Source organism: Pyrgilauda ruficollis, unplaced genomic scaffold, assembly GCF_017590135.1.
Source record: "Pyrgilauda ruficollis isolate IOZ18807 unplaced genomic scaffold, ASM1759013v1 scaffold56, whole genome shotgun sequence".
Classification (NCBI taxonomy): Eukaryota; Metazoa; Chordata; class Aves; order Passeriformes; family Passeridae; genus Pyrgilauda; species Pyrgilauda ruficollis.
Window position 1 is genome coordinate 5,258,840 of NW_024527266.1, and position 26,657 is coordinate 5,285,496.

General features: G+C 44.9%; 3 protein-coding genes and 1 long non-coding RNA gene across 6 annotated transcripts; 2 read left to right on the top strand and 2 right to left on the bottom strand.

Annotated features, from left to right (window-relative positions):
• Positions 1-309: 309 nt before the first annotated feature.
• Positions 310-7,191, bottom strand: LOC121361179. Its single transcript, XM_041481626.1, has 8 exons — positions 6,896-7,191; positions 5,132-5,503; positions 4,624-4,677; positions 4,243-4,332; positions 3,582-3,762; positions 2,871-2,954; positions 2,255-2,332; positions 310-914 (listed from the first exon to the last, which is right to left on the bottom strand). Exons 1-8 carry the CDS (start codon positions 7,189-7,191, stop codon positions 651-653), a joined length of 1,419 nt encoding a protein of 472 aa, XP_041337560.1. The 3' UTR covers positions 310-650.
• Positions 3,694-12,920, top strand: LOC121361178 (heat shock 70 kDa protein 12A-like). Of its 3 annotated transcripts, XM_041481625.1 has the most exons (7): positions 3,694-3,802; positions 4,059-4,225; positions 5,917-6,042; positions 7,579-7,781; positions 8,971-9,195; positions 9,549-9,720; positions 10,605-12,920. In XM_041481625.1, the coding sequence occupies exons 4-7, from the start codon at positions 7,638-7,640 to the stop codon at positions 11,663-11,665; spliced, it is 1,602 nt and encodes a 533-aa protein (XP_041337559.1). In that variant the 5' UTR covers positions 3,694-3,802; positions 4,059-4,225; positions 5,917-6,042; positions 7,579-7,637; the 3' UTR covers positions 11,666-12,920. The 3 variants fall into 3 exon arrangements, with proteins under 3 accessions (XP_041337559.1, XP_041337558.1, XP_041337557.1); XM_041481624.1 differs by lacking the exon at positions 5,917-6,042; XM_041481623.1 differs by lacking the exons at positions 3,694-3,802; positions 4,059-4,225; positions 5,917-6,042 and having other exon boundaries at positions 7,493-7,781.
• Positions 12,921-17,236: 4,316 nt separating this feature from the next.
• Positions 17,237-20,754, top strand: LOC121361059 (cytoglobin-1-like). The gene is made up of 3 exons (XM_041481366.1): positions 17,237-17,331; positions 19,235-19,466; positions 20,626-20,754. The coding sequence occupies exons 1-3, from the start codon at positions 17,237-17,239 to the stop codon at positions 20,752-20,754; spliced, it is 456 nt and encodes a 151-aa protein (XP_041337300.1).
• Positions 20,752-26,382, bottom strand: LOC121361061. Its single transcript, XR_005956294.1, has 3 exons — positions 24,356-26,382; positions 22,335-22,935; positions 20,752-20,826 (listed from the first exon to the last, which is right to left on the bottom strand). It is a non-coding gene; the product is annotated as an uncharacterized LOC121361061 (long non-coding RNA).
• Positions 26,383-26,657: the final 275 nt, after the last annotated feature.

The window sequence follows — 26,657 nt, forward strand, 5'->3', positions numbered from 1 at the left end:
GAACTTTAAACTAGGCTTTAGGGTTTTTTACTGGCTAATAGAGTTTCTTAAGGCACTTAAGATATATTTCTACTTACTTAAAACTGAAACTGAAACACTCCTACTTGAGGTCTGTGTGGTTTAATATATTTTAGTTTCTCTAAAGGTTCCAATTCAATCCCTGTATTCCTTTCTCTCTCTGAGGGACTCAGAGAGGCTTCTATTCCATGCATTCTAACAGCAGGCACACAGCAGAATTTGAAGTATTTTTTATTCAGTAATTCTCAAGTTGCTTACAAAAATACTGTGTCACACCAAATCACATAAACATGCATTTGCCTCCTTGCATCCCCAGTATGCAAGGAGTACAACTTTTAGAGGTTTTTGGTCCAGAGCCATGGCACACGTGTAGCTGAAGGACATTGGGAGAGGTAAATTGTACAGATGTGGGAAAGCAGAGGAGTGCTAACAGGCAGGTGGCCTTTGTGAGGACACAATTGGAATAGCTTCAATTTTTAATACAGGTTTGTTAATGATGATTTATCCTAGGTGTCCCAAGTGGGAGATGTCTAACTTACTAGCTCTGAAAAGTAGGCAATTCATGGGAGAAAGAAAAGCAGAGTATTACATAGCAGCTGTTTCATCTTATGGCTAAGTAATTAGCCCAACTCTCAAGGCATTGTCCTTTGATCCCAGACTACACCTTTCACAATAATTTCTTCCCCACATTTCATTATGGGCCACAGAAGTGATACTTTTTTCCAGTGCATTGCATCTTTCTTGTCCACGTGCTCTAGACAGAAGGCTCCATGCCTTCTGTTCATCTTCCACTCAGCTTTAACTGGGGGGTCCTGAAGAAGCAGCAGGCAATAAATTTGGCAGCACTGCAGCAGGAACTGTGTTTCACTTTCAGTTCTTATGTGAATGTCAGCTTCCTGAAAATCAAATGAAAATAGTTTTCAAAGCTTTGTAATATTATGCTGATGTACTGTTATGTTGCACTCAAGAACTTCACTTGTCAAAGCTGCTGGTACTGTTTGAGTGGGACATGCAGGGGTCCCAGGGTCACTTTAAAAGTTCTTTTATTTACTAAGTCCTGACTCCTGGATTGTGCCAGTGTCCAGCACTGTGGTAGCAGGCATTGCCCCAGCTGGAGAGTGATTGGCATCTGACTCCATGCTGCAGAAGGCTTGAAAGACACTTTATTATCCCATGTAGTATTAAGAAATCTACAGTTCTTATAGGAACAGTAGTGGACCTAAGACGTGATTGGTCTTAAGGTGAAAACCTCTAACTCTATTGGTGCACTATGAATAGAGCTCTCTGAAGGTACAAATCTATAAAAAACATGGACAGAAAGAGAGATAATAATTGTTTTCATTCTTCCCCTCTAACTTTCCCAGGCCTGAGGCCTGGGAGAATTCTTTTCGAGTGAACTGAGAATCTCCACACAACACCTCTCTCTATTTCCTCACAGAGAGATCTGCAAGGGGTTTGGTAAGACAAGGCTCTTGGAAAAGCCCAGTAAGCTGCAAAAGGAGGAAGCTCCTCTTTGGAAGTTTCATATATCTGTGATATATACATCATATCTTCCACAAAAAATGCCCACTAGAGACTTGTCCATTTGGATAGCAGGTGTCAGGGCTCTGTGCACATCAACAGCCTCTGCACGTTTTCCTCTGCCTTCCCAGGGGTCTGGCTGCTTGTGTTCAAGGTCAGCTCAGATTTAGCACGACCATATGACCTTGTATTCAACTCCTGCAATAACAGCCAAGCTGGCAGAAAGGGTGGTGTGAGAAGGAGTTATGAGAAGCCTCATCTTCACCCCCAGACTGACCACCAATTGACCCAGGAGCTGAGTGGTGGCTGGGTGCTTGACTGAGCTGTGGTGTTGGGGTGCCTGTGCCCAGTCTTGCTGGTCCTGACCCACAGACCAACTTCACAGCTTGGTCTTGACCTGGCTGGTCACTGTGAGCTTGCCCAGTGGTCGCTGGTTTGAGGCTGTCCCTGATCACCACCACTGGCCCTTTGCTCTTTGCTCCTTGCTTGGGTCCAGTAGGGCTGTGCCTTGTTGGTAGGGGCATGACCCTGCCTGTCCTGCTGTACTTCCAAGATTATATGTACTTAGGAATATTTTGGGAGTATATGGGCTGGAAGGACCTGGCCACAAGTGGAAAACAACCTCCTGCACAAGGGAGACCTCTCATGTTTTAAATAACAAGCTGCACAGACAGTTGAACCATTGCCCTCGTTCCTGGGCTGTATCTTTACTCACTTGAACAATCTGGTCGTAAACCATTGAGTTTTGGTGATAGTGTTGCCTGAACAGCTTCATTATGTCTTGCATCACCACCTACAGAAGAATCATAGCACAAAGCAGCCTGTTACCATGTGATAAGGCAAACATTGGGAATTTTTGTTTCTCATATTGGGTCAATCAGTAATGGGGAAGTCACTCATTTCAGGCTTTGGAGGAAGGTCCCATAAAAGCAACACAGGGCTGGAAAATGCTTTCTGCACTCATATATGTGCTTCATCCAGCTGGACAATTCAGATATGGACTGTATGGCTGTGTATCATGGGACACAGAATAATTTAATTTTGGAAGACTCCCACAGGGACCCTCAAGTCCAGCTCCCTGCTTCTCCATGGAACAGCTTAACTCTTAGAGAGAAAGGCCTGTTTTTTATCCAGTGCTTCTCTCATACCTAGGGTTGCTAGAGCTTAGCCCCAGACCTCTCAGCTCAGAAGTTATCCCCAGTGTCACTGCTGACAGATTTTGAGCAGTGTCCTAAGCAGAAACAAACTTCTAAATGAAATGGTAGGTGCCAATGGCCCTTTTACAGGCCTTTTACAGAAACATAAAATACCTTGGTCAAAGGTATTTTTACCTTATTCGAAGGTGGAATGTAAAGAACTGTAAGTATGTTCTCCATTCTCTGTTGTATATCTTTTTCGCAGGCATCAAACACCTTCTGCAGAGCAAAAACAACAACTGATTACAGCATCAATCACAGTGAAACCACAGGTGTAGTGTGCAAAGCTGAGAAAACATCTGCATTAGAGTGAATTACAGGTCTGCTAATTGATTGAAATATGTCTTCAATAACTGTGAAACAAACTATTTCATCAAGCTGCTTGCATATTGAGCCCATTCTTCAGCATCTGTGGGGCCTTGTCATCACAGTCAATGCTAATAATGGCCTCATCTCAGTCTTGTCCTTTAAGGTAATACCACTTTGGTATTTTCCTTTAGATCTCTCCAGCATCACAGCAGTGAGTCAGACATCAAAATGAGGTCTCCCAGCTATCAGTTCAAGCACTAACATAAGGAAAGTGGGAAAGTTTTCCCACTTGTGCTTAACACGTGTGAGAGGTGGGACTAGTATTTGAGTGTGCCCTTGTGCAAGGCAGGAGGAAGAAGGTCACTGTCAGTTTGATCTCTACAGCATTCCACAGGCCCTGCTGGGCTGGAAAAAACAGAGACACAAACTTAGGCCCCAACCCTCTGGTACAGAAATACAAATACTCAAAGGCTGCTATATGGCTACGCCATAATTGATGTGATAAGAATCAGATGGAGAAAATGGACTTGAACAAACCCTAATGGTGCGACTGCCTTCTTCATAGGTCCAGTGGTGGGGCATGGAGCTCCTGACTTTCTCCCATTCTTGCAGCCGCAGCATCTCGTATCTCTCCAGCACAGCAGACAAACGTGAAGGGTCATTGATGTCCTCAGAGTGCTGGTGCATGGCCATCGCTTTAGCCAACAGCTCTTGGATTCTAGGTCAAGGAGGTTATTAAAAAACATATCTAAGTCAAGGTGAAATAATGAGCGAATGTGAATATTTTACTTATGAAACTGTTTAATGAATACCATGTTTTCTACAATGCACTTCTCATTTATATTCTATAGCTGGCAAGCAGTTTTTTTGTGGAAAACAGTGCTTTGTCAGCTCAGTTTTGCATGATCATAGTAGAATCTGATCAGAGTGGCATCTTGATGATGTCATTGCAGACCGGTTTCTTTTACTCTTTATTTAACTGGTTACCCTGAGAATGTCTTCTTCCCTTTGCAGAACAACCCACGCCATCTTCCAGAAGTCAGTTACAAAGAGGTGCTGGCAGGTTGAAAGCCTGGAGAGAAGGTGTCTGGGATGTCTGGTCAGAAATAGAGTCCCCAGGGACTGGAGAAAGCAAGAAGTGTGTGGCTTTTCAGTGTAGAAACACACACTATGTCTGAAATGTGAGTAAATGCCTTACCTTTCCTCTAGCTTTTTGGTCTTCTCTTTCAGCATCTCATTTTCCTCTTTCTCCTTATGCAGTATTTGGATTATCCTTTCAGGAAGTGCTCTGAAACAGATTTGGGAGATCTCTTTATTTGTACTTGGACACTGGCACAACAATGGAAATGCCCCTGTTGAATAATCTGAATTCAAGGACAAAAAGCTGTGAGGTGGGAAAGCGCAAGAGCATCCAGGAAAACTCCAGGGAGCTGAACACCTCCCCTGAAAGCTCCCACCCAGAATATATGCTCAAATCAAGTGGGAAGCTATTTACATCAGAAGAAATAGAGGTGTGGTTGTGAGGATCATAGTGATTTTCCCCTCTTACACTGATTATTAATGCAAATAATCACATTACCTGTTGTGACTATCCAGAAGGTGAAGTAGAGTGTGAACAGTGTCAGACAAAGTTCTGTTCTCATTGTCCATCCATCCATAAGGGAAAGAAAGAAACAATAAACCACATTGCAATCAGTGGGCAAGTATGCAATAAAGTCTTAAAAAATGCACAAGCTAAACTTCCTCCCTCCAATTTCTGATCAACCCATAGCAAAAAGAAATTTAGAGACCAAAACTTGTCAAGGCTGTTCTTTGCCAGGTGAGTGGTTTGTGATTCTCTGAGTCAATACCAACAGTGCAAATAAAATACCCACAGTGCAAGATCTGCACGTTACATTGTGCAAATCCAACAGCTTCTGTGAATTGGCTCTGGGTTCCCAGTGTAGCCTGGGCAAAATCTGTTGCTAATGCAGAGCCCTCCCTGTGTCTGTCTCATTTTCTGTCCCACCTGCCCTAGTGAGCACCAGCTACTGTTTATTGTCAGAGGCCACACTAAACAGTGTCATTTTTGGTTACTGGGCTCTCACATTATTTTGTTGTCCATCTTTTTCATCATTTCAAGTATTTCCTTTGTGTTCTTGTTGTCCATCTCGTTCATAATTTCAAACATTTCCTTTGTTTTTTTCTTGTCCATCTCTTTTAACATTTCGAACATTTCCTTTGTTTTTTTATTGTCCATCTCCTTTATCATTTCAAACATTTCCTTTGTTTTTTCGTTGTCCATCTCTTTTATCATTTCGAGCACTTCCTTCATTTTTTTATTGTCCATCTCTTTTATAATTTCGAACATTTCCTTTGTTTTTTTGTTGTCCATCTCTTTCATAATTTCAAACATTTCCTTCATGTTAGAAGTCTGGTCTCCACAGGCTGATGGCTGTGGTGAGATGTCAGATATATATCTGAGGAAAAAAAGAAAAGGCAATTCTTGTAATGAAGTGGGGTAAGAACACATCCTTGAAAAAAGTACTTTATAATTGCCAATCCTGTGAGCAGAGGCTTCATGGCTATATCCATGCCAGGAAAAGGATCAGAGATGGGACAAAGGGCACATGGGTGCAGATTTGGCACAAGTGAGGAAGCACTCTCACAGATTATGCCTGATACAGCTCAGAGGACTCCACAGGCTATCTATCTTAGCCACCCTAAAACTCAAGCTGTTGTTTCATGTCCTTGCTTGCTGTACTGTTGTAACTTTTTCTGCTTTCAGACTTTTCTGCTGCAGCTAGCTCTAAGTTTTCTGTTCTTCCTGTTTCTAAGGCCTGCTTTTAAAGCTTTCTAGAAATCTTCTTACTTTTACTATTTCCCACACCAGGGTCTGCCAAAACCAGGAGGCTTTGACTAATCATTAGGTCTGGATAAAGTGGGCAAGATACAAGGACAGCTCCTGGAAAACAAACTCAGCCCAGACTTGCAGAGAGCAGGGGAACAGCAAATGCAGGTGACTGTTCTGCTAAAACCAGCTTTGCAATGTACGTTTATTTTTAACAGAGGAGTACGAAGCTCTGTGTTCTCGAGGTGATTTTTTATTTGTACAGCTGCTGTGTCCTGTTTCCTCACAAGGATCCCAAATATCAACTATTATTAGAGAAACAGTCCCAGATTAAAGTGCTCCTGCAGCCTGGATCCCGGTGGAATAGAGAGCAGTCTCATCCCCACAACCAGATGCCAGAGCGAGCCTCAGCATGAGGTTTTACCTTTGGTTTATGCCAACAGGAGGCTGCACAGCTGCTGCAAGGGACCCTGCTGCCCCTCTCAGCATTACTCCTTCCCACTGAAGCACATTTTGGTTTTATTTACTTGGATTGATTACTTTCCAGTTAAATCACTTAATTTTCAGTCTTTCACTAAAGACACAATCTTTTTCTTTAAGCTAAACAATCCAGTAAAAAATTTACATTTTAGTCCATGTTTCCCTGCAAAATTGATGAGCTCCAAGTCAGAGCCATGAAATCTGAAATCTTGTCACAATCTTTATACTGATACTTCTAGTTTCTCTTCCTCTTGCACCAATTTTAGATCTGCCTCCCACTTTGGATTTGAACTTGAGCAGAATTTGGGGACAGTTACCATCTCTGTGTTGGCTAGAAAAGTTAGGAAGTAGAAAACAGTTACAATCTCTGTGTTGGCTAGAAAGGTTAGGAAGTAGAAAGCAGAGCTCTTACTGAATATTTCACAGTCAGAAAATGTTTGCAATTCAGCACTCATGCAACCCTCCAAGAAACTCTGTAGAAGTATTCAGACCTAGGAAGATTAAATGAGATTATCCAGAGATATCCCCTTGTGTAACCTACCTGCTGCATTCTGCAGTTGTCTTTCTGGGATCAGTATCCTCACACTGTCTTTCCAATACCTCTCTTTCTCTGTTGCCAGAAACATTGTATGTATGCCGTGATTCTGTTCCTCTGGAGCCAGAAAGGTTGGATGTAGACCACGCTTCTCTGCTGGAGCCAGAACTACTGGGTGTACCCAACACATCTCCTTTGCTGGAGTCAGAAATATCAGACACTTCTGCTTTTCTCTGACCAAAAACATTGGCCACAACCCACATTTTTCTTTTGCTGGAGCCAGAAACCTTTTGTCTGTTCATGCAGCAGCAAAAAAAATTTGTGGAGATGTGTGGGCAGCACTGAGGACTGTTGATGCTGCTGGGAGTGCAGAAAGCTACTGATAAGACAGTTCCCTAACAAAGGCACTTTGCTGCTACAAAAACCAGAAGAAAGCCCTGCGTCTTTACAGGAAAACAGAATTTACAGGATGTCTAGAGTCACATCTTTCTCCAGCCAATAAAATCAGGGGAGACTGCCCTTCCTTCTGCAATATCAGTCCTTTTAGTTTCAGTCCAGCCCTGTTTACGCCTCTCTGCTCCCAGAGCTGCGTGCCTGCCCTGCAGTGGCCATGGCCAGCCAGCCAGTCTTCGTCGTTGCTATAGATTTTGGCACATCCTACAGTGGGTACTGTTTTTCTCTTGCTTCAGGTACAGACCAAATCCGCCAGGTTTACTGGGGAGCAGAGCATGGTGTAAAGACCCCAAAGATGCCTACGAGCATCTTGTTCAACCAGAAGCAGGAGTTCAAATATTTTGGTTATGATGCTGTGATGAAGTACAAGAGCCTGCCCTCCAGCCAAGCTGACAGCTGGTACTTCTTCCACAACTTCAAGATGCAGCTGTACAACACGGTAGGTGGAAGAGTCACTACTAATGGAGGTAGGGCTATTCATTTATTTGAGGGGTGAGGGTTAGAGAATCCATTGAGCTAAGTCTTGTTGATGAGACTGAATGAACGCAAGTCAGAGAGTAGTTGATGAACAGAAGAATATTTTTTTTAATTACCAAAAGCTTCCCAGGCCCTTCCTTTATGATGTTTTTTGTCTAAAGACAATAAACTGTGACTGCATACATGGGTGAAGGCAAATACCTGTTCCTAATAAAAAGCTGCCCTGGTCCTGAGATTGACAGAGAAACTAGTCTCCCTCTGGGACTCTCTACCTTAGTCCTCAACAAGAAACAGGGATCAAGTGAAATTTCCTGTAATTCAGAGGAGATGGGCAGTCTTGGGATTACCTAAATTCTCATTCCATGTTATAAAGCTCCCCCTAGCTTGTCTCTCCCTCCCTTGAAACGTTATGCTGAAGCTAATGTAAGGGTGTCCAGCTGTCCTTGAAGCCTGCAGTGGCTTTATCAAATTTCTGTCTGAAGGCTCTGTGCTGGTTTGGAATAGTTTACAACTTTATCTGTGTTTGCTTGTTCAGCCACACACCAGGCTACCTTAGGGCCTTCCTGTCTGTGCTCCAGCGTCCCATAGGGCCTCTCAAGCATAGAATAAGCTATGCTTGAGAGCACAAGGAAAAGTCCAAGAAAAGCCTCAGGTCCTCTCTTTGGTGGATGGGGGGCCTCTTTGAAGATTTTCCTCCTCAGAACAGCTGGGGATGATGTGGTCTGTCACAATGTCAGCTCTGGGGCGGTTGGTTCACTTTCAGCAGGGGCTGGAGAGAGGTTTTAGTTTAGAACTATTTCTCTGCATGTGAGGAGCAAATGGTGAAGAAAAATTTCATTACAGAATCACTCCCCACTGGCTCTTCAGGAATCTATAGGATCTACAGGGTCTTTACAAAATTTGGCCTAGGAGAAACAGCTGAATTATCAACCACATTGACATTTTGCCTTCTGAATCACAGGTGTGGTGGGTAAGCAGTTTGGCAGCTGACCTGTGCCACTTAGACTCTACCACAGTAGTGAAGCCAATGCTGGGAGTTTGTTTTGGAGACAGGGGTGTCTGGGTGCCTTATGTAGTGCAGTGCTTGGTGTGAAGGGGACAGGTCTCATACTGACACTGCACCGTGTGACCCTGGGCCTTTTTTTTGGTAGAATGTCACAGCTGGCATGAAGCTGAAAGCCACCAATGGAAAGTTCCTTCCTGCCTTGACAGTCTTTTCCGAAAGCCTGCGCTACATGAAGGAACATGCTTTGAACACCATCAAGGAGGCCTCTTTCCACACTGTCTACGACCAGGAGGAGATCACCTGGGTCATTACTGTCCCGGCCATATGGAGCGCTGCTGCCAAGCAGTTCATGCGTCTGGCAGCAAAAGAGGTAAAAGCAGGGGTTACCACATTTCCTCAAATTATCTTTGGAGGCTTCTTTGCCCAACTGAGCCTCAGGAACTCCTCAATATGTAAACAACTTGTATTCCAAATTTCAGTCTACTGGGCAATCTTTCACATTGAGGTGGTGAGGGAGAGGATGTCCCCAAATGGCAGTACAACAGCTCTGCCCTCTCTCCCCACTGCTGGGGAGAAATGAGCCCCACAGAGATCAGCAGTGCAAGAACCACCACCCCTGCATGAGCTGCTAGGGTGAGAACAGTCTCCCTAGCAGGTGGTGTTCATGCAGCAGTAATCTCACACTCCCTTTCCTTGACCTGACTCCGCTTTTTGTGATTTTAGGCGGGAATTATCTCTGACATGATCTCTAGGAACCTGATCATTGCCTTGGAGCCAGAAGCTGCATCACTGTGGTGCAAGCAGCTTCCACATGAAGGGTTTATGGCAGACAGCAGTGACAAGAAGAAGTTTGAAGACTCCCCTGGGATCCAGTATGTTGTCATTGACTGTGGAGGTAAAATTTTCCCTGTTTAACAGGTACCGTCTTTGCTGGGCATGGTGCATAGCTGTTTCACAGTAGGTGAAGGTCCCAGAGCTTGGACTCCACTGCTGTGCTTGTCATGGTTTTTGTGTAATGTTATTTGTCACCTAATGAGATCCTGTGAGCAGGCAGAGAATAGGAGGAAAGAACAGGGCTGTGTCTCACACTGCAGTGCGCTTCAGGCCAGACTGTCACAACACGAGGCCCTGCCCTGCACCAGATCAGCCGGCACGGTGTCCCAGCATCAGCCACCGGCACGTGCTCTTGTGTAGCCTGAGCTCGAGCCTCCTCTCCAGAAGAAACTGGAGTTAGTGCCCAGGGAATGACCAAAGAGAAGAGCTAGCAGGAACTGGAGAGTAAATCATTAAGAATATTTGGTGACGCACTTCTCAGTAATATCTCTAGATTCCTGAGGTTTTCAGTGTGAATTTTCTGCCAAGAGCAGTCTGGTGGTTGCGAACAAACACCAAGGAGGCATTGGGAGGACCACAAGTTCCTGAGAGTCTTCTCACCACTGCTCAGGAGTCAACCACCTATGAGAGGAGGCCAGGCTCGGTTTGTGGTCAGACAGGAGATTGGCTTGTTCAGTGAGCAAGCTGGAGCATCCAGCTCGTATCAGAAATAACTGTAGGAGCCTTGTGAGAACAGGCCTTTAAACAAAAGTGCAGAAATTTAAGAAATCTAGAGAAGTAAGGCAATAGCAGAAGAGCAAGGATGAGGAAAGAAAGCAGCAGAAAAGCACATCTGAGAATCGGGAATTCAGAAGGTAAGATTAAATTCCATGGAAATCATGTACTTTAAAGCAAACAGCACAATTAATTTGAGTCTCTGTCCCTGTGTGTGTGTTGCACATGTAGGTGGCACCATAGACATCACAGTACACGAGATCCAAGAAAACCATTATGTAAAGGAGCTACATAAGGCAACTGGAGGTGGATGGGGAGGCAACAGAGTGGATGAAAACTTCATCAATTTCCTCAAGGAAATATTCAGTGATGGCGTATGGGATGAATATGTGAAGAAGCACCCTACTGAATTACAAAATATGATGTATAACTTCAGCCTACAGAAATGCTCTGCTAGCAGGGAGGCAATCTACATACGTTGCTACTACAACCTGACCAGACTGGCAGAGTCCAAGAAGGACATCTCCAAGTTCTTTGAAAAAGCAGCAGGAGCTGTGTGGTGTGATGGGACAATCATGATTACATATGAGAAAATGAAGAGCTTGTTTGACTACAGTATCACCAATATAATCTTTGCTTTGAGGGAAATTCTTTGCAAACCTGAGATGGACAAAGTCCAGTACATTTTACTTGTGGGAGGCTTTGCATCCAGCATCATCCTGCGAGATGCAGTCAGGCAGGCCTTTAGCAGCAAGTATCACATCCTTTGTCCCATGGAGGCCCAGGCAGCCATTGCAAAAGGGGCTGTTTTATTTGGAGTTAATCCACACATCATTACCTCAAGAATCAGCTGTAGGACATATGGCTTAAGAGTATGTGAGAAATTTGATGATGCTATCCATGACGCCCGTAAACGGAGGGTCTCAAAAGCTGGTGACTATATTTATTGCACAGATGTCTTCTGGAAACTGGTGGAAATTGGGGAGTCAGTGAACATACATGAAGCTGCCTGCTATGATTTCTTTCCACTAGAACCAGATCAAACAGAGCTAAAGTTTGATTTCTATTGTACAAAAAAGCAGAATGCTCAGTATGTGGATGAGGAAGGGATGGAACTGCTTGGCTCCTGTGTAGTGCCATCACCAGCCACATGGCTGGGGACAAAGCGCACGCTTAAGGTGGAGGTTCAATTTGGGCTCACTGAATTTAAAGCCACATGTACTGATGTTACTTCCCAAGCAAGTCGGACAGTTATAATGGATTTTTTATCTTATAATTGCTCTTCATATTGAACAGGTCTTAGATGCCTTTTCCAACCATTATGATTCTAACAATTCTATGACTTCTACAGTAGAGGAGACAACTGGACCAATAAGTCCATCATTCAACTTTTTGTTTATACAGGAAAACTAAAAGTCTGATTCTCTGGTTCCTTCCATTCCTCACCAACACCTCATTTTCTCTTGTATCTGACAGCAGGTTTTCCTGCTGCTTTATCTCATGCCCTTTTAGCTTGCATCTCTGAACACCACCAACACAATCATCTGTGACCTACCTGTGTTTTGATGGAAAGCCTCTGGACTGGTGTCTAACTTCCACATAAAGCAGCCCATAGCTGTTTATTTTAGCCTGATGTCTTCTTGCAGCTACGTCTTCTCTTTTTCTAACATCAGGTCACTTTATCTGGAGTCCGGGTTTAATTCTGCTAGGGGTGATATTCAGTGGATTTCTGTTTTCTTCAGAATATGATTTATACAAACTCTATGTGATTAAAGCTCCAGTATCCCAGACAAGGGAGTTGAGTGAACCAGTCTAGGGGCTTATGTCCAAAACTTGTGGGAGTGCTGTTTCCATTAAATGATTGGGTGGTTCAATGTCATCAGTTGGGCAGATATAAATGCCAGATTGTAACATTACAGATATGAATAGTGCATATGCTGCTGCCTGATGCCTCTGTCCAGCCCTGGTACTCTGCATCTCTGATTTGGGCATGATATTTTCTATATCTCTAAAAGCTGATCTCTTTCCTCCTGCCTGCGGCACCTGTACAAAAGTTGAGCACTGTGAAGGCTTCATGAGCCTGAATTTGTCCATGAAAAGGATGCAATCCTGCAGGGTGCTGGGTCTGGCTGAGATGGAGTTAACTTTCTTCATAGCAACGCTTATGTTGGTGTGTGGTTTGGCTCCAGAATGGTGCTGACAGCACACTGATGGTTCAGGGTGGGCTGGGGTTTGTGGGGTTGGCTTTCTTCCCCTTTACCAAGGATGTAAAGTTTCTCTGCTGAACACCAGCCTCCACCAATGCAAACTCTTGGTTAGGTGGATACAGTGCAAGAAAACTCAGCACTGTCATCCTTATTAGTTGAATGATAACGTTAGAGTCACTGCTGGCCATGTACTGAATGTTGTTAATCATGAGAGCAGCATTCAGAGGACTAACCTGCATATATGCTATGCCCTATGATATATAAAAGTGAAATGATTTTGAAATTTTAGATGTTAAATTTAAAATGTTTATGCATGCAATAAAAATATTCACAACAGACACCTGTGTGCATTTCTACCAGGTCAGGTGGTACCACTCTGAACACTTCATAAGGGCTATTCTGGGGGCTACGTCCCAAGAAGATGAGTAATCCTGCTTTTTTTTCTTACTCTTTGCATTTGGTATTTTTGCCAGTGGAAAGCCCAACCTGGCTCCACCCGAGCTCACCAAGGCCCTGGAATGGGAAGAGAAGTACGGTCTGGGAAAGTGGCAGTGGGGAAAGCCTTTCCCACCCACCATGTGCCAGGTGGGCTTTGGGATTCAGACATTGACACCGACAGTCGTGACTGCAGCTCCTGGTTTTGCTTGTTCTGATGAGCTGATTATGCTGATAACCTCAGACACTGAGCATGAGCAGCTGCAGGTGTTTGTCCTTTCTGTGAAAGCAGCACTGAGTGTCAGGGTCTTGGGATAAGCGTCCCTGAAACCTGGCAATATGGGGGGCTCTACCCTCAGCCTGACACTACCATGGGTGTTGGGAAAATAAGAGTTCCAGCTGCTGAGCCCCTGGCAGCCATCCTCTGAAACAGGTGTGTCTGCTGAGCTGGGGATCAACCCTGCTGAACAACAAAGAGGGCGTTTGTGCTAAAAATCACAGAATCACAGATCCCCAAGTTTCAAGGATAAGAAAAGACACTGAGGTTTGTAGTGCCTGTAACCAGGACATCAATGAGCTCTAGAGGTGTGATGGCTGCTGGATCCTGGGTGAGTAGAAGGTGCCACCCATTTCTGTGGCCTGATCTTGCCAGTGGCCTTCTGCCTAAAGCACGTGATTTCTTGGAAACTGAGAGAAAGCAACCCCCACTCTGCAGTACTGACACCATTTCCTGGCAGCAAAGTGGGAGGCACATCCTCTTCTCCCCCAGCTGGGGATAGAGAGAGGAACAGCTTTGTCACAGCCCAAACACCGTGGCTGTGCTTTCTGCCTCAGATTTCCCAGTGCCATCTGGTTCACCCTCCTTGCTTGATGTCAGAGGAAATTAAAGATTCACAAAAAGTTCACAGTAACTGTAAGTTAGCCTTGAAACCATAACAATGGAGTGCTGGAGCAATGGAATCATGAAGAGACCCTAGGAACAGAATGCTATAAATCCTTTTTTGTCCTTGACAAGTAATGGTTCAAATAGATTCAAGCAGAAACTGCAACAGAAGTTTAACAAAATAAAATTAAATGATAACAGCAACAGGTGGTAGGATGTAAAGAGAACCTCAAGTTACCTTAGATAATTATAATGTTGAAGAACACATTCCCAAGAGAATTTCAATGTGGAAATGATAGGATAATGAACTGGACTGAGATCAGCACATGTGCATCAAAAATTTTGTTATGCAAGCATGAGTGACCAATCTCCTGTTTCTATATGATTTGGTTTTGGTTACCTTTTGGTAAAAAGGACTCTGCTTGATTTCCAAAAGGTTGGAAAAGGCCTGGCCTGGCACCCTATTCTTCAGATTTGTAATAAAATCATGTCTCAACTCAATGTGTTGATTTGCTCTTGCACATGAGGATTCCTTTCTGTAGGGATAACATCCAGAGGAGCTTCACCCCTGTTAGAAAATATGTCTCTTCATGCAATAGAAATTATGCTTGAGAGAATTCACTTCCTTTGGCATAATAAACAAAACAAACCAAAGGAGAGGAAAAAGAAATAAACCAAGCACTCATCCTCTTGCTCACATATGGGGAGGTGTCAGCAATGACTTCATGATTAAACAGCACATTTTTCATAGCTTTTCCATTTCCAAGCCAAACTAAATGGGTTTCTGGAGCTTTTTTTTTTTTTTTGTTTCAATTGCTAAAGATTGCTGAGGTGTAGCATAAATGTATATAGCCCTGTTAGAGATGTCAAAACTTTATGAGGGATTATTGTGTTCATCTTACAAGGGGAAAATCATGAAGGGGAAAAAAAGAAGATAATTTTCCAAAACAGTAAAAGTAACACCAGAGGATGGAAGAACAGAAAAGCATGTCACAGAGAGAACATGGTGACATGCTTGAAGGAAGATGTCATTGCTTTGTCTGGTCAGGGACTGCCCTGAGCAGCAAGAGCAAGGGATTCCCACACCCCAACCCCAGCTCCTGCACCACCCATGGTCTCACCAAAAGGTCTGGTTGTAACCTGCAGCATGGGGTGGGGAAACAGGGCAGGGCAAATGAGGCATCTAAGTGTTGGTTGGCTGGTTTGTTACTTGGCAATAAAGTAATTGGATTGAAATTTCTCCACTCAAAATAGGTATTTTTTGGCCCATGACAGGATGTCTGACTATATATCAAAGGATGGAGCATGTTTATCCTGCAGTGTCCCAGAGGAGAATGGGGGAGAGCAGGGAGAAGTCTACTAGGGAATCACAGAATGTTTTGGATTGGAAAAGACTTTAAAGATCATCTAGTTCCAGCCCCTCTCCCATGGGCAGGGACACCTTCCACTAGATCAAGTAGCTCAAAGCCCCATCTAGCCTGGCCTTGAACTCTTCCAAGGATGGGGTGTTGTATGGTGCTTTTTGTTTTATCAGTAGGTCTATGGTTTGATTTGTGATTTGGTGGTTTTCCATGGTGCTGTTTTCCTTTTGTCTCCGCCTTTTCCCAGTTATTTCGTCAGCTAGTTTCTAGTTTCTATTTCTCCAAACTTTACCCATTTACTGAAACTGTTTTTCCTCCCTTGGAAGTTTATTGGTTCACTGCTGTTATTCCCCGCCTAGGTTTTTTACTCCCAACTCTCCTGATTTGTTGAAAGTTGGGCCTTCCCCTGACTTTCTCCTGAGATATAAGTCTTTGTTTGCCCCTTGAATGGGGCCCAGGAGAGGAAAAAGGGGAAGTTTTGCCATCAAATAAAGTTTCTCTGGGACCCGTGTGTGCTGCCTGTGTTTTATACTGCGCCGAAACAATTGACAACTGGGATTCAACGGAGCTCCAGGGGGAACCTGCAGCCCCCCCTCTCTTGTCACCAGCTAGCCGGGGAAAGAGATGGGGCACCCACAACTGATTTGCAGCTTTCTGTCAGACTGTTCTTTGTTTCCTGTGTGGCAAAAAGGGAGAGGGAGGCAAGAGGGGATAGATTTCAGCGCAGTAATTTGAGGCCTCCCTCAGCAGCGGTGGGACAAAACCTCACCAACACCAGTCAGTCTCTGTGAGATTGCATCCAGCACTTACCTTCTGCCCTGGGTTATCAGGCTGGTTTTTCTGGACATGCTGCATATTTTCCCCTCACACCTGTTCCTTCCCTCCTCTAAACCATCCCAAACAATATGAGGTTTTGTCTGCCCTCAGCATCCAGCAGCAGTTTCTCAAGCCCCTTAGCCCTTATTTTGCGTGCGTGCCCTGTACTTAACCAGAACATTCCTGCCAGAGGTTAAGCCCAGGCATTGCATGGATAATCCATGAAAACTTTTTGCCTCCAGTTCCAAGTGACTGTGACTGTAACAAGTCCAGTGATGCTGTCTGCAGCTCCACTCTGGCCCTTCTTCCACCCCTTATCTCTCTCTCAGGCAGTCAGAGCTCAGAGACAGGACAGAGATCCCAGCTGCAGGCCAAGAGGATTAGGAAAGTGAAATGCCGCTGCTCCTGGCCTGGCTGCGCTGCACCCTGTACCTGCAGTGCTAAAATGAAGTGGCTTTGCAGGGCACTATGGCCGTGGATGCTGTGCCACGCTGCCATCACCAGCCCTGCAATGCTCATTTTGGTCTGGTGAAGCCTCCCACCCTCATGGGACCAAGGCTGGGAGCAGCTGTGGGGTGAGCCCCTGTTAAGCCATGGGGAAAGCAGAGACCATGGCATGAAGGCAGGACTGGAGAGAGTTGCTGGAGCTAGAAACAGGATCTTTGAAAGACCAAAGAGAGCCAGGGAGAGAGGATAGCAGGGCACCACAGTGCCCTCAGCACAGCAGCACTCTTGGGAGAAAACCAGGAAAATTAATGCTCAGGCAAAGATCACCTTCAGGAAAAGGAGCCAAGCACTGGCTTTGGCAGGGGTGAGAGGGGAAGAGAATTGATCTTTTTTTTCCCCACTGAAAAATGCCTTTTTTCCCTTCTCTCCTCAGACAGTGAGACCTTTGCTTTGGCACCTGACCTATGACTACAGGGCTAGTCCTCCTTCTCATGTGGTTGGTTTCTTTCCTGATTAAAAGTGATTAGGTAGCTCTAAAACCTGCAGAAATGCTACTGAGGGTAACAGAGACAAAGAGACCCTTCAAGATCTCTTAAATCCCCAGGGCAGTATTTAGAGAGCCCTGAGGAGAGAACTGGAGCAGAAAGACCCTGCCAGGACCTCCCTGTCCTTCTCCCTCCTGCTGCACCCTCTGTTACCAACATCTCCTCCACCATGTCACTTTCTGAAGCAGAGGTGCAAAGTGCTCGTGGTGCCTGGGAGAAGATATATGTGGATGCTGAGGACAATGGGACAGCTGTGCTGGTCAGGTAAGGAAAGAGCCCATCCAACTACTGCCCTGGAGAGGTGGAGGAAGAACAGCAAGGATGAAGTTACTGCCTGGGAGCATGTCATGATGTTTTTCATGCAGCCCTTGCTAGGAAGAGGAGGAATCCACACAAGGAAAAATAAAAGGAAAGGGGTAAGGGGGTGGGAAAAGAAGAAGAGACAAGAACAATATCTTCACCCATGTAAGGTAAAGAAAAGCAAGTGTGGTATGAAAGAGAATGGGAATAAAACATGGGCATTATTTCCCTCTTCCTCTTTACCTCTGAACTCTTTTAATTTTTTTTTCAACTCACTATTTCACTTCTGATTCTTCTTCAGCCTCTGTTCATCTGTTCCACTGTATTATAGTCTTTCTGTGGACTTTCCTCTCTTAGTTTTCATCCTGTTTCCCTCTCTTCTGTTCACCTTTCACATATTCCACTCTCGTTTGGGACTTACCTCACCTCCATAAGTGTGGATCAGTTCAAATACTATTTCTAGTTCTCAGACATTTATCCCACCCTCCAGCTTTCTTGTATATCACACCTTGTGCCTGGATTACCCTCACCAAGTCTTGCATGCTGCTCTTTCCTTCTGCAGGTGACACAATCTGAGCACAGTTAGGGTCAGAAATGCAGCCATAAAATGTTAGTAGCCTCCAGCAGTTTGCCTCCCTGGGGTAATTTACTCTAGAAGGTTTTACTTTAGTGTCCTACAGCCCCAGATTGCCTACAGAAGAGGTCAGGGTTTCCCAGCACAAGAGAGTTGTGGCCATGATGGAAAGAGTCCAACAAAGGGCCAGGAAGATGATGAGGGGACTGTAGTATCTCTCCAGTAAAGAAAGGCAGAGAAAGCTGTGACTGCTCAGCCTGGAGAAGAGAAAGCTCAGGGGAATCTTGTCAATGTGTACATAAAATCCTGAAGGGAGAGTGCAAAGAAGGCACAGCCAGGCTTGTCTCAGTGGTACCACGAGACAGGACCAGAGTCAATGGGCCCAAACTGAAACACAGAAGGTTCCCTTGAACATCAGGAAACAATTTTTTTACTTCTGAGTGCAACTGAGCACTGACACAAATTGCCCAAAGAAGTTGTTGAATCTCCATAGATGGAGAATACTCAAAAGCCATCTGACCATGGTCCTGGGCAACTGGCTTGACCAGTGTATTGACCCAGATGACCTTCAGAGGTTCTTTCAAGCCCAACCATTTTGTGACTGTGAAATGCAATGTGGAATTTGCTATGGATATTTCAGGTGGATAACCAGTTTACCCAATGGAGTAAATTGCTTTTTTAAAAAGAGTTTGACCAAGATGACTGTAATTGATCAAAGGTAAGTTTAAACACAGTGGATTGTGTTACTTCTGAATAAATGGAATGAGCAGCACCCCATACTCAAACAACAATCCATCGCAGGCAGTAAGAAAGCTTTGCAGTGGACTACAGGAAGGGGTTAATTAACAAAACCAATAGTAGGGTTTCTCTATGAAAACACCCACCAGGATCACAGTGATCATATCTGCTGTGCAAAACACCTTTGGGAATATTAAACTGTCACAGTCACCCCATGTGAACGTGCTCCCACTTCTCTGTGAAAGCAACACAGAGTTAACACTGAGGAAATATTATCTTTAGAAGGAGTGGAATAAGTTCATTATAGGTTTTAAGGTGGAATGAGCAAAGGAAATGCCCTGGGGAGAGGCAAGGGAGAGAGGAGTGGCTGCTATGTGCATGGGGGTTATGCACAGGTGCAAAAGGCAAAGGAGAAACAAGGAATGCAGAACTATCTGTTCTAATAAAGAGAAGGGGAAAAGGGATATAAATACAGAAGGCAAGGCCTGGAATATGTGGCTATGCCTGCATTGATACCTTGGTCCACAAGTCAGGATGTCTCTCTTTGCTCAACAGGATGTTTACTGAGCACCCAGACACCAAGTCCTACTTCTCACATTTCAAAGGCATGGACTCTGCCGAAGAAATGAAACAGTCAGACCAAGTCAGGGGCCATGGCAAGAAGGTTTTCAGTGCCATCAACGACATGGTGCAACACCTGGACAACTCTGAGGCTTTTCTTGGGATAGTGACCCCACTTGGCAAGAAACATGCCACCCAGCTGAAGATTGACCCCAAAAACTTTAGGGTGAGTGAGCAGCCCTCTTCCCAAAGGGTGTAATTGTGAGGAGGGCATGTTTTCCCCTTTGAGGGGTAGAACTGAGGAACATAGGCTTTGTATGTAGGAACACATATATATGCCTCAGAGAATGGAGGTGGTGGAAGGTGGCAGGAGTGAGAGATCTGGCATCAGTGGGGAAGACGGCTGGACAGCAGATGTGGTGCAGGCAGGTGATGTGGAGGGAGCAGCACAGCTGCCCATGAGCTGTAGAGGGTTTTCTCAGTTCAATACCATTCCCACACCTGCCATTTAATAACAATATACAGAAAAGCACTTTAACACTGGGCTTCAGTACCTGATGTATTTTTTATCTTGTAACAGGAGCTGAGCTTTTCCAGGACAACTAAACCAGCTGTTATTGAGCAACAATGACAACAGCATTGTCATAATTAAACAAACTCAAATAATAAATACAGGATTAAATTACTTGCCCAGATCCACCTAAGGTCACTAGCAGAGTGCATTTATAACTATTTTGTCTGCCTTACACAGCAAAAAGAGGCACCTTCTAGCAAAGATTATTTCCAAATGAAGGTGACTTAAAAAGCAGTGGGCCCAATTTTCAATGAGAGGGAAAATAAGGGATGATTTCTGGCTGAAAATACTTTTTCGGGATAAAAATGCACACAAAACAGTAAATGCTGTACAGGAAAGGAGTTGGCATTTAAAAGTGTACCCCTACCTGACTGCAAGAACTCTGCTACAGAGTGCTGGATAGCTAACAAGCAGGAAAGGTCAGGGAAAAACTTACCCCCCAAGCCATGTATTCCATAGGTGTCCAACAAAGGGCTCATCATGGCCTCTAAATATCTGGGACAGTCCCCTGCCTGGAGAAGGATTGCAGTGGATGGATGAAGCACATGAGTCCTGCAGAGCCATCCTTAAGTGATAGGTGCAGTCAACATTAACTAGGGTAGTTAAAAACAGCAGCAGCAGTTTTTTTTTGTGAATTCTATAATGCAGCTTATTTTCCATGCCCTGTTACAAGCCCTGCAGGTCATGTGCTCTGAATTTTCTTGTACCCCTTTCTGCCCTCCAAGAATCCCAACTAAAGATATGTAAGTTCTTATGCCTCTAATATGGAGAAAAGTTCACACTGGCTGTTTGTTCCCTTCTCCTTGCTTAGATTATCTGTGACATTATCTTACAACTGATGGAGGAGAAATTTGGCGGAGACTGCAAAGCTTCCTTTGAGAAGGTGACCAATGAAATCTGTACCCACCTGAACAATATCTACAAAGAGGAGGGTTGGTGAGGATGTGCACCCTCCAGGCTCTTCAAACAACTTGCCAGCACTGATTTGTTGCTTTTGGGCCCCCAGCCACAGCTGGAAAAATTAAAATTTAAAAATAAAAAAAAAGCAAGAAAAAAGGCTTATACAATATAGAATATCAATGTCAATAATTTCTTTAGCAAACTGTTTCTACAGCTAAACAAAACCCGCAGATACATCAAAGTCAACCAACAAATCTTGATATGCTTTGCAGTTTCAGTGTTTCAAGTGAATTCCTCTGGCCACTGTCCTTGAAGACATTTTAAGATGGTGACTTTAGGCTTTCTATTCCTAAAAGAAAGACTTGCTCCTGCCAGCAGCACCAGCAGCTCTTTGGCTCACCTACCACCTCTCTATCCTCACTAATGACAGGAAGGAGACCATTGTGAAGCATCTCCAGAATCTTGGTAGAGGTCATTATTTAAGAGGCCTGAGTATTGTTTTGTGTTTGAACTTAAACAAAGGGGAAGTGGTGTATGGGAATGACCAACATCTGGGAGAGACACGAGGAAAGTCCCATCTTGCCTGAGCCAGAAGAGTCACCCAACCTTGGTTTCTCACAGCAGCTTTCAGCACAAGGGATGACAACACTGAGTGTGGTCACCACTGGACCCCTCTGGGCAGGGATGAACTTCTCCAGGGTGTGGATTTCACCGTGTCACTCCCAGGAAATTACTTGGGTTGAGTTCCCACATGAGGCAAGAGCAGAACTCACTGGCTCTTGTGCACTCAAAATGCAGCCAGCTGATGGAGACTGCTGCCTTGCTGTGTGGGCAGCACAGGGACCTCAGCCTGGCACGGGACACTTTCTGTCCAGTCACACTGCCTGAGCCTCCCTTCAGTGCTGACTGGGTCCTGAACTATTTAATTGCTTTTCTTTGTATTCCTTAGATTTGGTGAAATAATCAGCTAATAACTGCAAATAACCACATGCTGGTTTGCTTCAGTGTAATGCAATAAACACAGAGAAAGCAGATGTGCCCTCTCATTTGCTTCACAGAAAAGGTGATGTGCAGCAGTGGCAGCTGGTTATAGTGCACATTTATTGGTGCTACTGGGAGACTTCCAAAACCAGCTCAAGCCCCCACCCAGGCATTCATCACGCTTGTGGCAGTCAGGCTGTTCATGGTTTTCACTTCACCATGATGCAAGTTTTGTAAACAAGTAAAAATGCAGAGGTTTCCTTCATTCAACATGTAGTTTTCATCACCCACTGCATTTGGCAAAGGATGCTAAATCCCAAAGTTCAGAAGAGGAACTCTAGCTAGAGGGGAAGATGGGGCAGGCTGCTTTATTTGCTTGTTTTCTGTTCAGCTCGGGGAGAAAGGGAAGCATATCACACAACACTGGCAAGGACTGCAAAACAAGAACAAGATGTGTAAAAAAATATTTATAGTCTCAAATCCCTCTAAAGGAGTACACGTAGTTAAAGCTCTGAAAAGAGGTGGTGGCAATTTTTTACTCCCATTGCTCTGCTGCAAACCAGTTTGAGCTTTGGGAGATTTGAAGGCAGCAATCAGAAAAGTTACAGTGGCTCCAATGCAAAGTCCCTTCCCACTTACCACCTTCCAGAGATGGAGACAGGCTCCAGCCGGGCTGAAGGTGCCTCAGGGTCAGTGCTGTAAAAATGCCTTCTTTGCAGCCTCTCTGAGCCAGCACCTGGAACGATTTCTAAGCCTTGTGCCCTTAACTGAGCATCACCGCCAATACTTTACCACAGTCAGCACTTGTCAGATAGCTTCAGCCTGGGAAAGGGCTGTACAGCCACAGCAGCTCCTGCTGCTCTCAGGCCCTTTGTGACCTCGCTGGTGTCCAGCCCTGCTTTGCTGCTAGTTAATCCTGCCTTTCTGATGGTGCATCTCCTAGAACTCTGCTTGCCTGCAGCGCTCTGGCAGCACCACTGAGCCTAGGGGAAGGGATTTGGGACTGCAGCTTCCCCAGCAACAGGAAGTGAAAAGCCAGAGCCAGGAGAGGTAAGTCATGAGAGAACTTTATAATTGCCTGCCGACTCCAGTATATGCCCACAGAGGGGAAAGCAGGGATAAAGTGGAGAGCCAGGGCCAGAAGGAAACATTTCTTCCTCTTTCCTTGTATTTCCAGCTGCTGATACAACTCCAGCCCAGCAGTCTGCTGCTTCCCAGCTTTGCAAACTGCAGGGTCTTACTGAAAAGAATAAATAATTACATAAGTAGTGACAGTGCAAGAATTTATTAAGCAAGGGGAAAAAAGTGATCAAAGCAAAAAAACCAAAGAGCAAGAACCATCATGCAGGACTGGACAAAGAGTGCATTAACATTTTTTATAAGCCCCTACATCAGAAGAAACTAATCTTTACTGCCTTGGAGTAAAGGAAAATGATACTGAAGGTGGCATGTGAAATATGGGACAGAGAACAGTAAACTGGAGGGGTTATCAGGTGCTGCATGCCTTTACAAAACACTCTGCACACTGCCATTGCCTCTGAAGCATGGCTCAGTCTGCATTTATGCATAGTTTAATGCTGATTGCAACCTCCATCTTCTGTGTCCCTACAGCTAAACCATCTGCTTGGATGTAGCCACCCATGCCCTTGGCTGCCTTGCACTGGCCCCAGGGGTCTGAGGTCTTGCTAGCATTCTCTCTTCAGCTACAAAGATAATCCCTGCTTCAAGGCTATGTAACATTTGCTCAGTCATCACTCTGCATTGGCTTAGAGAGCTGGTTTATCTATTTTCTCCCATTGCCCCTGGGGATGGGTTGTGCAAGACAGGCTGGACAGAGAGAGGGGCTCCAGAGCAGCACTATCATTGAAGTAATGGGATGGTGACTCCCAGAATGAACAGCTGATGGAAGGCAGGGGGACAGAGGAACAGCCTCCTGTGGCAGCTCCACTGGCAAGTCTTAGGTTAGGTAAGGGATATGGTGGCACTAGGCCAAGCACCTCTGCTTGGAAATGTCACCATTTTTCTGTGTGGTTCCTCCTGCTGCAGTGGGAAAGCAACACACAGGCTGTGGTGGCACTGGGACAGACTGCCCAGGGCAGGAAAAGGCCTGGCACTTCCCCTGCCCAGGGAAGTGGTTGAGTTGACATCCATGGGGGTACTCAGAAGGCATGATGATGTGGCACTTGGGGACTTGGTTTAGTGGAGGGCTGGGCAGTGCTGGATTAATGGGTGGATTCAATGTTCTTGATGGGCTTTTTCAAGGCAACCAATTCTACGACTCCGTGTTCAGGAGAGGATCGCATTTCTGGTAACATGCCATTCTCCAGCTCTTTATCATCTTAACCTTTTTGTTGTGCACTCCCCTCACTAATCTGGACTGATTATGAGATATGGGAATGATGCTTACAGGTCCAAACTCTTTAAATCAGTTAGGTAATTTACTTTTTTCTGCTCATTTTGTACATCTTCAGTTTGAGAAAAACTGCTATGGAGCTACAACTGCATCAGCAACATTTCCAAGACCTCAAAAACAGATGCTCAGCTACAGCACCCCTAGGTTCCCTCAAGAGCTCCATTTCATAATCTATTTAACCATGAAGACCCAGGTCAGTCCATACACACTTCAGCTGTCCAGCAGGAAATTTACAGGTGATGAATACCTCAGTTTTGCAATCCTGGAAATTAAGGTCATTGGGTTCTGATGAATGGAAGATCCATATTTATTAGGCACAACTCTCCTCTTCTGATAGATGCTCCAAATCTTTTGCATCCTGTGTTTCACCAGTCATCTTAATTTTTTCTTCCCAACTGCACTTCAGTCCTGTATTTCCACAAGTAATTCAGATTATTTTATGAAGGAATCAGAGATACCTTCTTGCTTAACATTTAGTGTGGTACTTCATCTACATAAGGGAAGGCCCAAACCCCATCTCCCTTTTGCAATTTAAATTTAAAAGCCATTTGTAAAATGGATGGCATATTATCCAGAATTTGCTAGTGTGGAGTCAAGATACTGTTTTGTCACAGTTTACAAGTTTCACCCACCCTCCCTTCCTCCCCCTTTTTACAATACAAAATTTCTAGTTGCTGGCTGCAGGGAGAGACAGGTCCTGAGTATTTCTGGACTATCATTCCAGAAAGGAATTGCAAAGGAATCACTGGCACTTGTGCTATGTAAGATATATCTAGAAATGGCCGGTCACCTTTTGTCACACCACTAGAACTCCATTAACAACTATGTGACAATAGATGTTTTCAAGCACTTACACTCTGGCTGTAGCAGATGGACAAACACCAGCAACTTCCATTCATCAACCACCTATGAATCCATCCAGGAAATCAAGAAACAGTCCCAGGAGGGAAACTCATGCTCAGAACTCAAATGGATAAAAAAATTAAAATAGGATTAAGTAGTTAGTCATCATCATTTGGCAGCTTAAAGTGATGTAAATTTAAAGTGGAATGTGCAATGCTGGATCCAAGTCCTGGCAGAGGTATAAAGGTCCTGTTCTAGTTTTCACTGCCAGCCAATACACTGCTAAATTAACTTCAGTGTTAGAATTCTCACCCATGTGCTCTGACCATACCGAAGATGCTACAGAAACAACACTGAGGATGAATGCACAGAGTGAGTGGTATTACACAACGGTGCTAGCAGGCCTTCATAGGCACTTGCACTAGGGAAAGACAGGCTGCAGAACCTGCTGGAAATGCCAATAAATCATTACAAACACTGCTCTTAAGCATCACTATTAGGTAACTCAGTGGTAAAGAGAAAAAGCTACCAATATCTAAATTCTTCTGTGTGGGAGTAGGACGTATCTGAGTAGTTTAAATACCCCAAAGTACTTTCAATCCAACAGAAAGGACAGCAACCCCTTCAGATCAAGGGGACCCTCAGCAAGTTGGTGCAGTCAACACACTGGAGGAAAGGGAACCTCCATCCACAGGGACCTCAACTGGCTTGAGGAGTGGGTCTGTGCAAAGCTCAAGCAGTTCAACAAGGCCAAGTGCAAGGTGATGCACCTCAGGGCAATCCCAAGCACAAATCCAGGCTGAAGGATGAACAGATGGGAGAGCGGCCCTGCCAAGAAGGACTTGGGGCAAATGAGGGGCTGGACACAACCCAGCAATGGGCAAATGTGTCCTGTACTGCACCCAAAGCAGTGTGGGCAACAGGGTGAGAGAAGGGATTCTGCCCCTCTGCTTTGCTCTGGTGGGACCCCCACCAATCCCACCTGCAATGCTGCATCCAGCTCTGGGATCCTCAGCAGAGGAAGGACATGGACCTATTGGAGTGAGCTCACAGGAGACCACAAAGATGATCAGAGGGATTAAGCACCTCTCCTATGAGGAAAGGCTGACAGTTCAGGTTGTTCAGCCTGCAGAAAAGGCTCTGGAGGAAGCCCACAAATGGAGGGAGACTTTTTACAAGGGCATGTAGTGTCAGGACACAAAGGGGAATGGCTTTAAATTGAAAGAGGGTAGATTTAGACTGGATATTAGGAATCAATTCCTTGCAGTGAGGGTGGTGAGGGGTTGCCCACAGAATCTGTGGATGCCCCATCCTTGGAACAGCTCAAAGCCAGGCTGGATGGGGCCCTGAGCAACCTGGACTAGAGAAAGATGTCCCTGACCACAGTAAGGGGGGTGGAACTGGATGGTCTTTAAGGTCTCTTCCAACCCAAACTGTTCCATCAGGACACAAAGGGGAATGGCTTTAAATTGAAAGAGGGTAGATTTAGACTGGATATTAGGAATCAATTCTTTGCAGTGAGGGTGGTGAGGGGTTGCCCACAGAAGCTGTGGATGCCCCATCCTTGGAACGGCTCAAAGCCAGGCTGGATGGGGCCCTGAGCAACCTGGACTAGAGAAAGATGTCCCTGACCACAGGAAGGGGGGGGGAACTGGATGGTCTTTAAGGTCTCTTCCAACCCAAACTGTTCCATAATTCTGACTCCA

Bases quoted from the DNA above. Each gene is read 5' to 3' on its own strand.
- LOC121361059 (XM_041481366.1), top strand. From the start codon at position 17,237: ATGTCACTTTCTGAAGCAGAGGTGCAAAGTGCTCGTGGTGCCTGGGAG. The intron at 17,332-19,234 runs GTAAGGAAAGAG...TTTGCTCAACAG, and splicing joins GGGACAGCTGTGCTGGTCAG to GATGTTTACTGAGCACCCAG. The intron at 19,467-20,625 runs GTGAGTGAGCAG...CTCCTTGCTTAG, and splicing joins TTGACCCCAAAAACTTTAGG to ATTATCTGTGACATTATCTT.
- LOC121361178 (XM_041481623.1), top strand. From the start codon at position 7,500: ATGGCCAGCCAGCCAGTCTTCGTCGTTGCTATAGATTTTGGCACATCC. The intron at 7,782-8,970 runs GTAGGTGGAAGA...TTTTTTTGGTAG, and splicing joins AGATGCAGCTGTACAACACG to AATGTCACAGCTGGCATGAA. The intron at 9,196-9,548 runs GTAAAAGCAGGG...TTGTGATTTTAG, and splicing joins TGCGTCTGGCAGCAAAAGAG to GCGGGAATTATCTCTGACAT.
- LOC121361179 (XM_041481626.1), bottom strand. From the start codon at position 7,191: ATGAACAGACAAAAGGTTTCTGGCTCCAGCAAAAGAAAAATGTGGGTT. The intron at 2,955-3,581 runs GTTTGTTCAAGT...TTTGCTCTGCAG, and splicing joins AAGGCAGTCGCACCATTAGG to AAGGTGTTTGATGCCTGCGA. The intron at 915-2,254 runs GTGAGTAAAGAT...TTTGATTTTCAG, and splicing joins TTTACGACCAGATTGTTCAA to GAAGCTGACATTCACATAAG.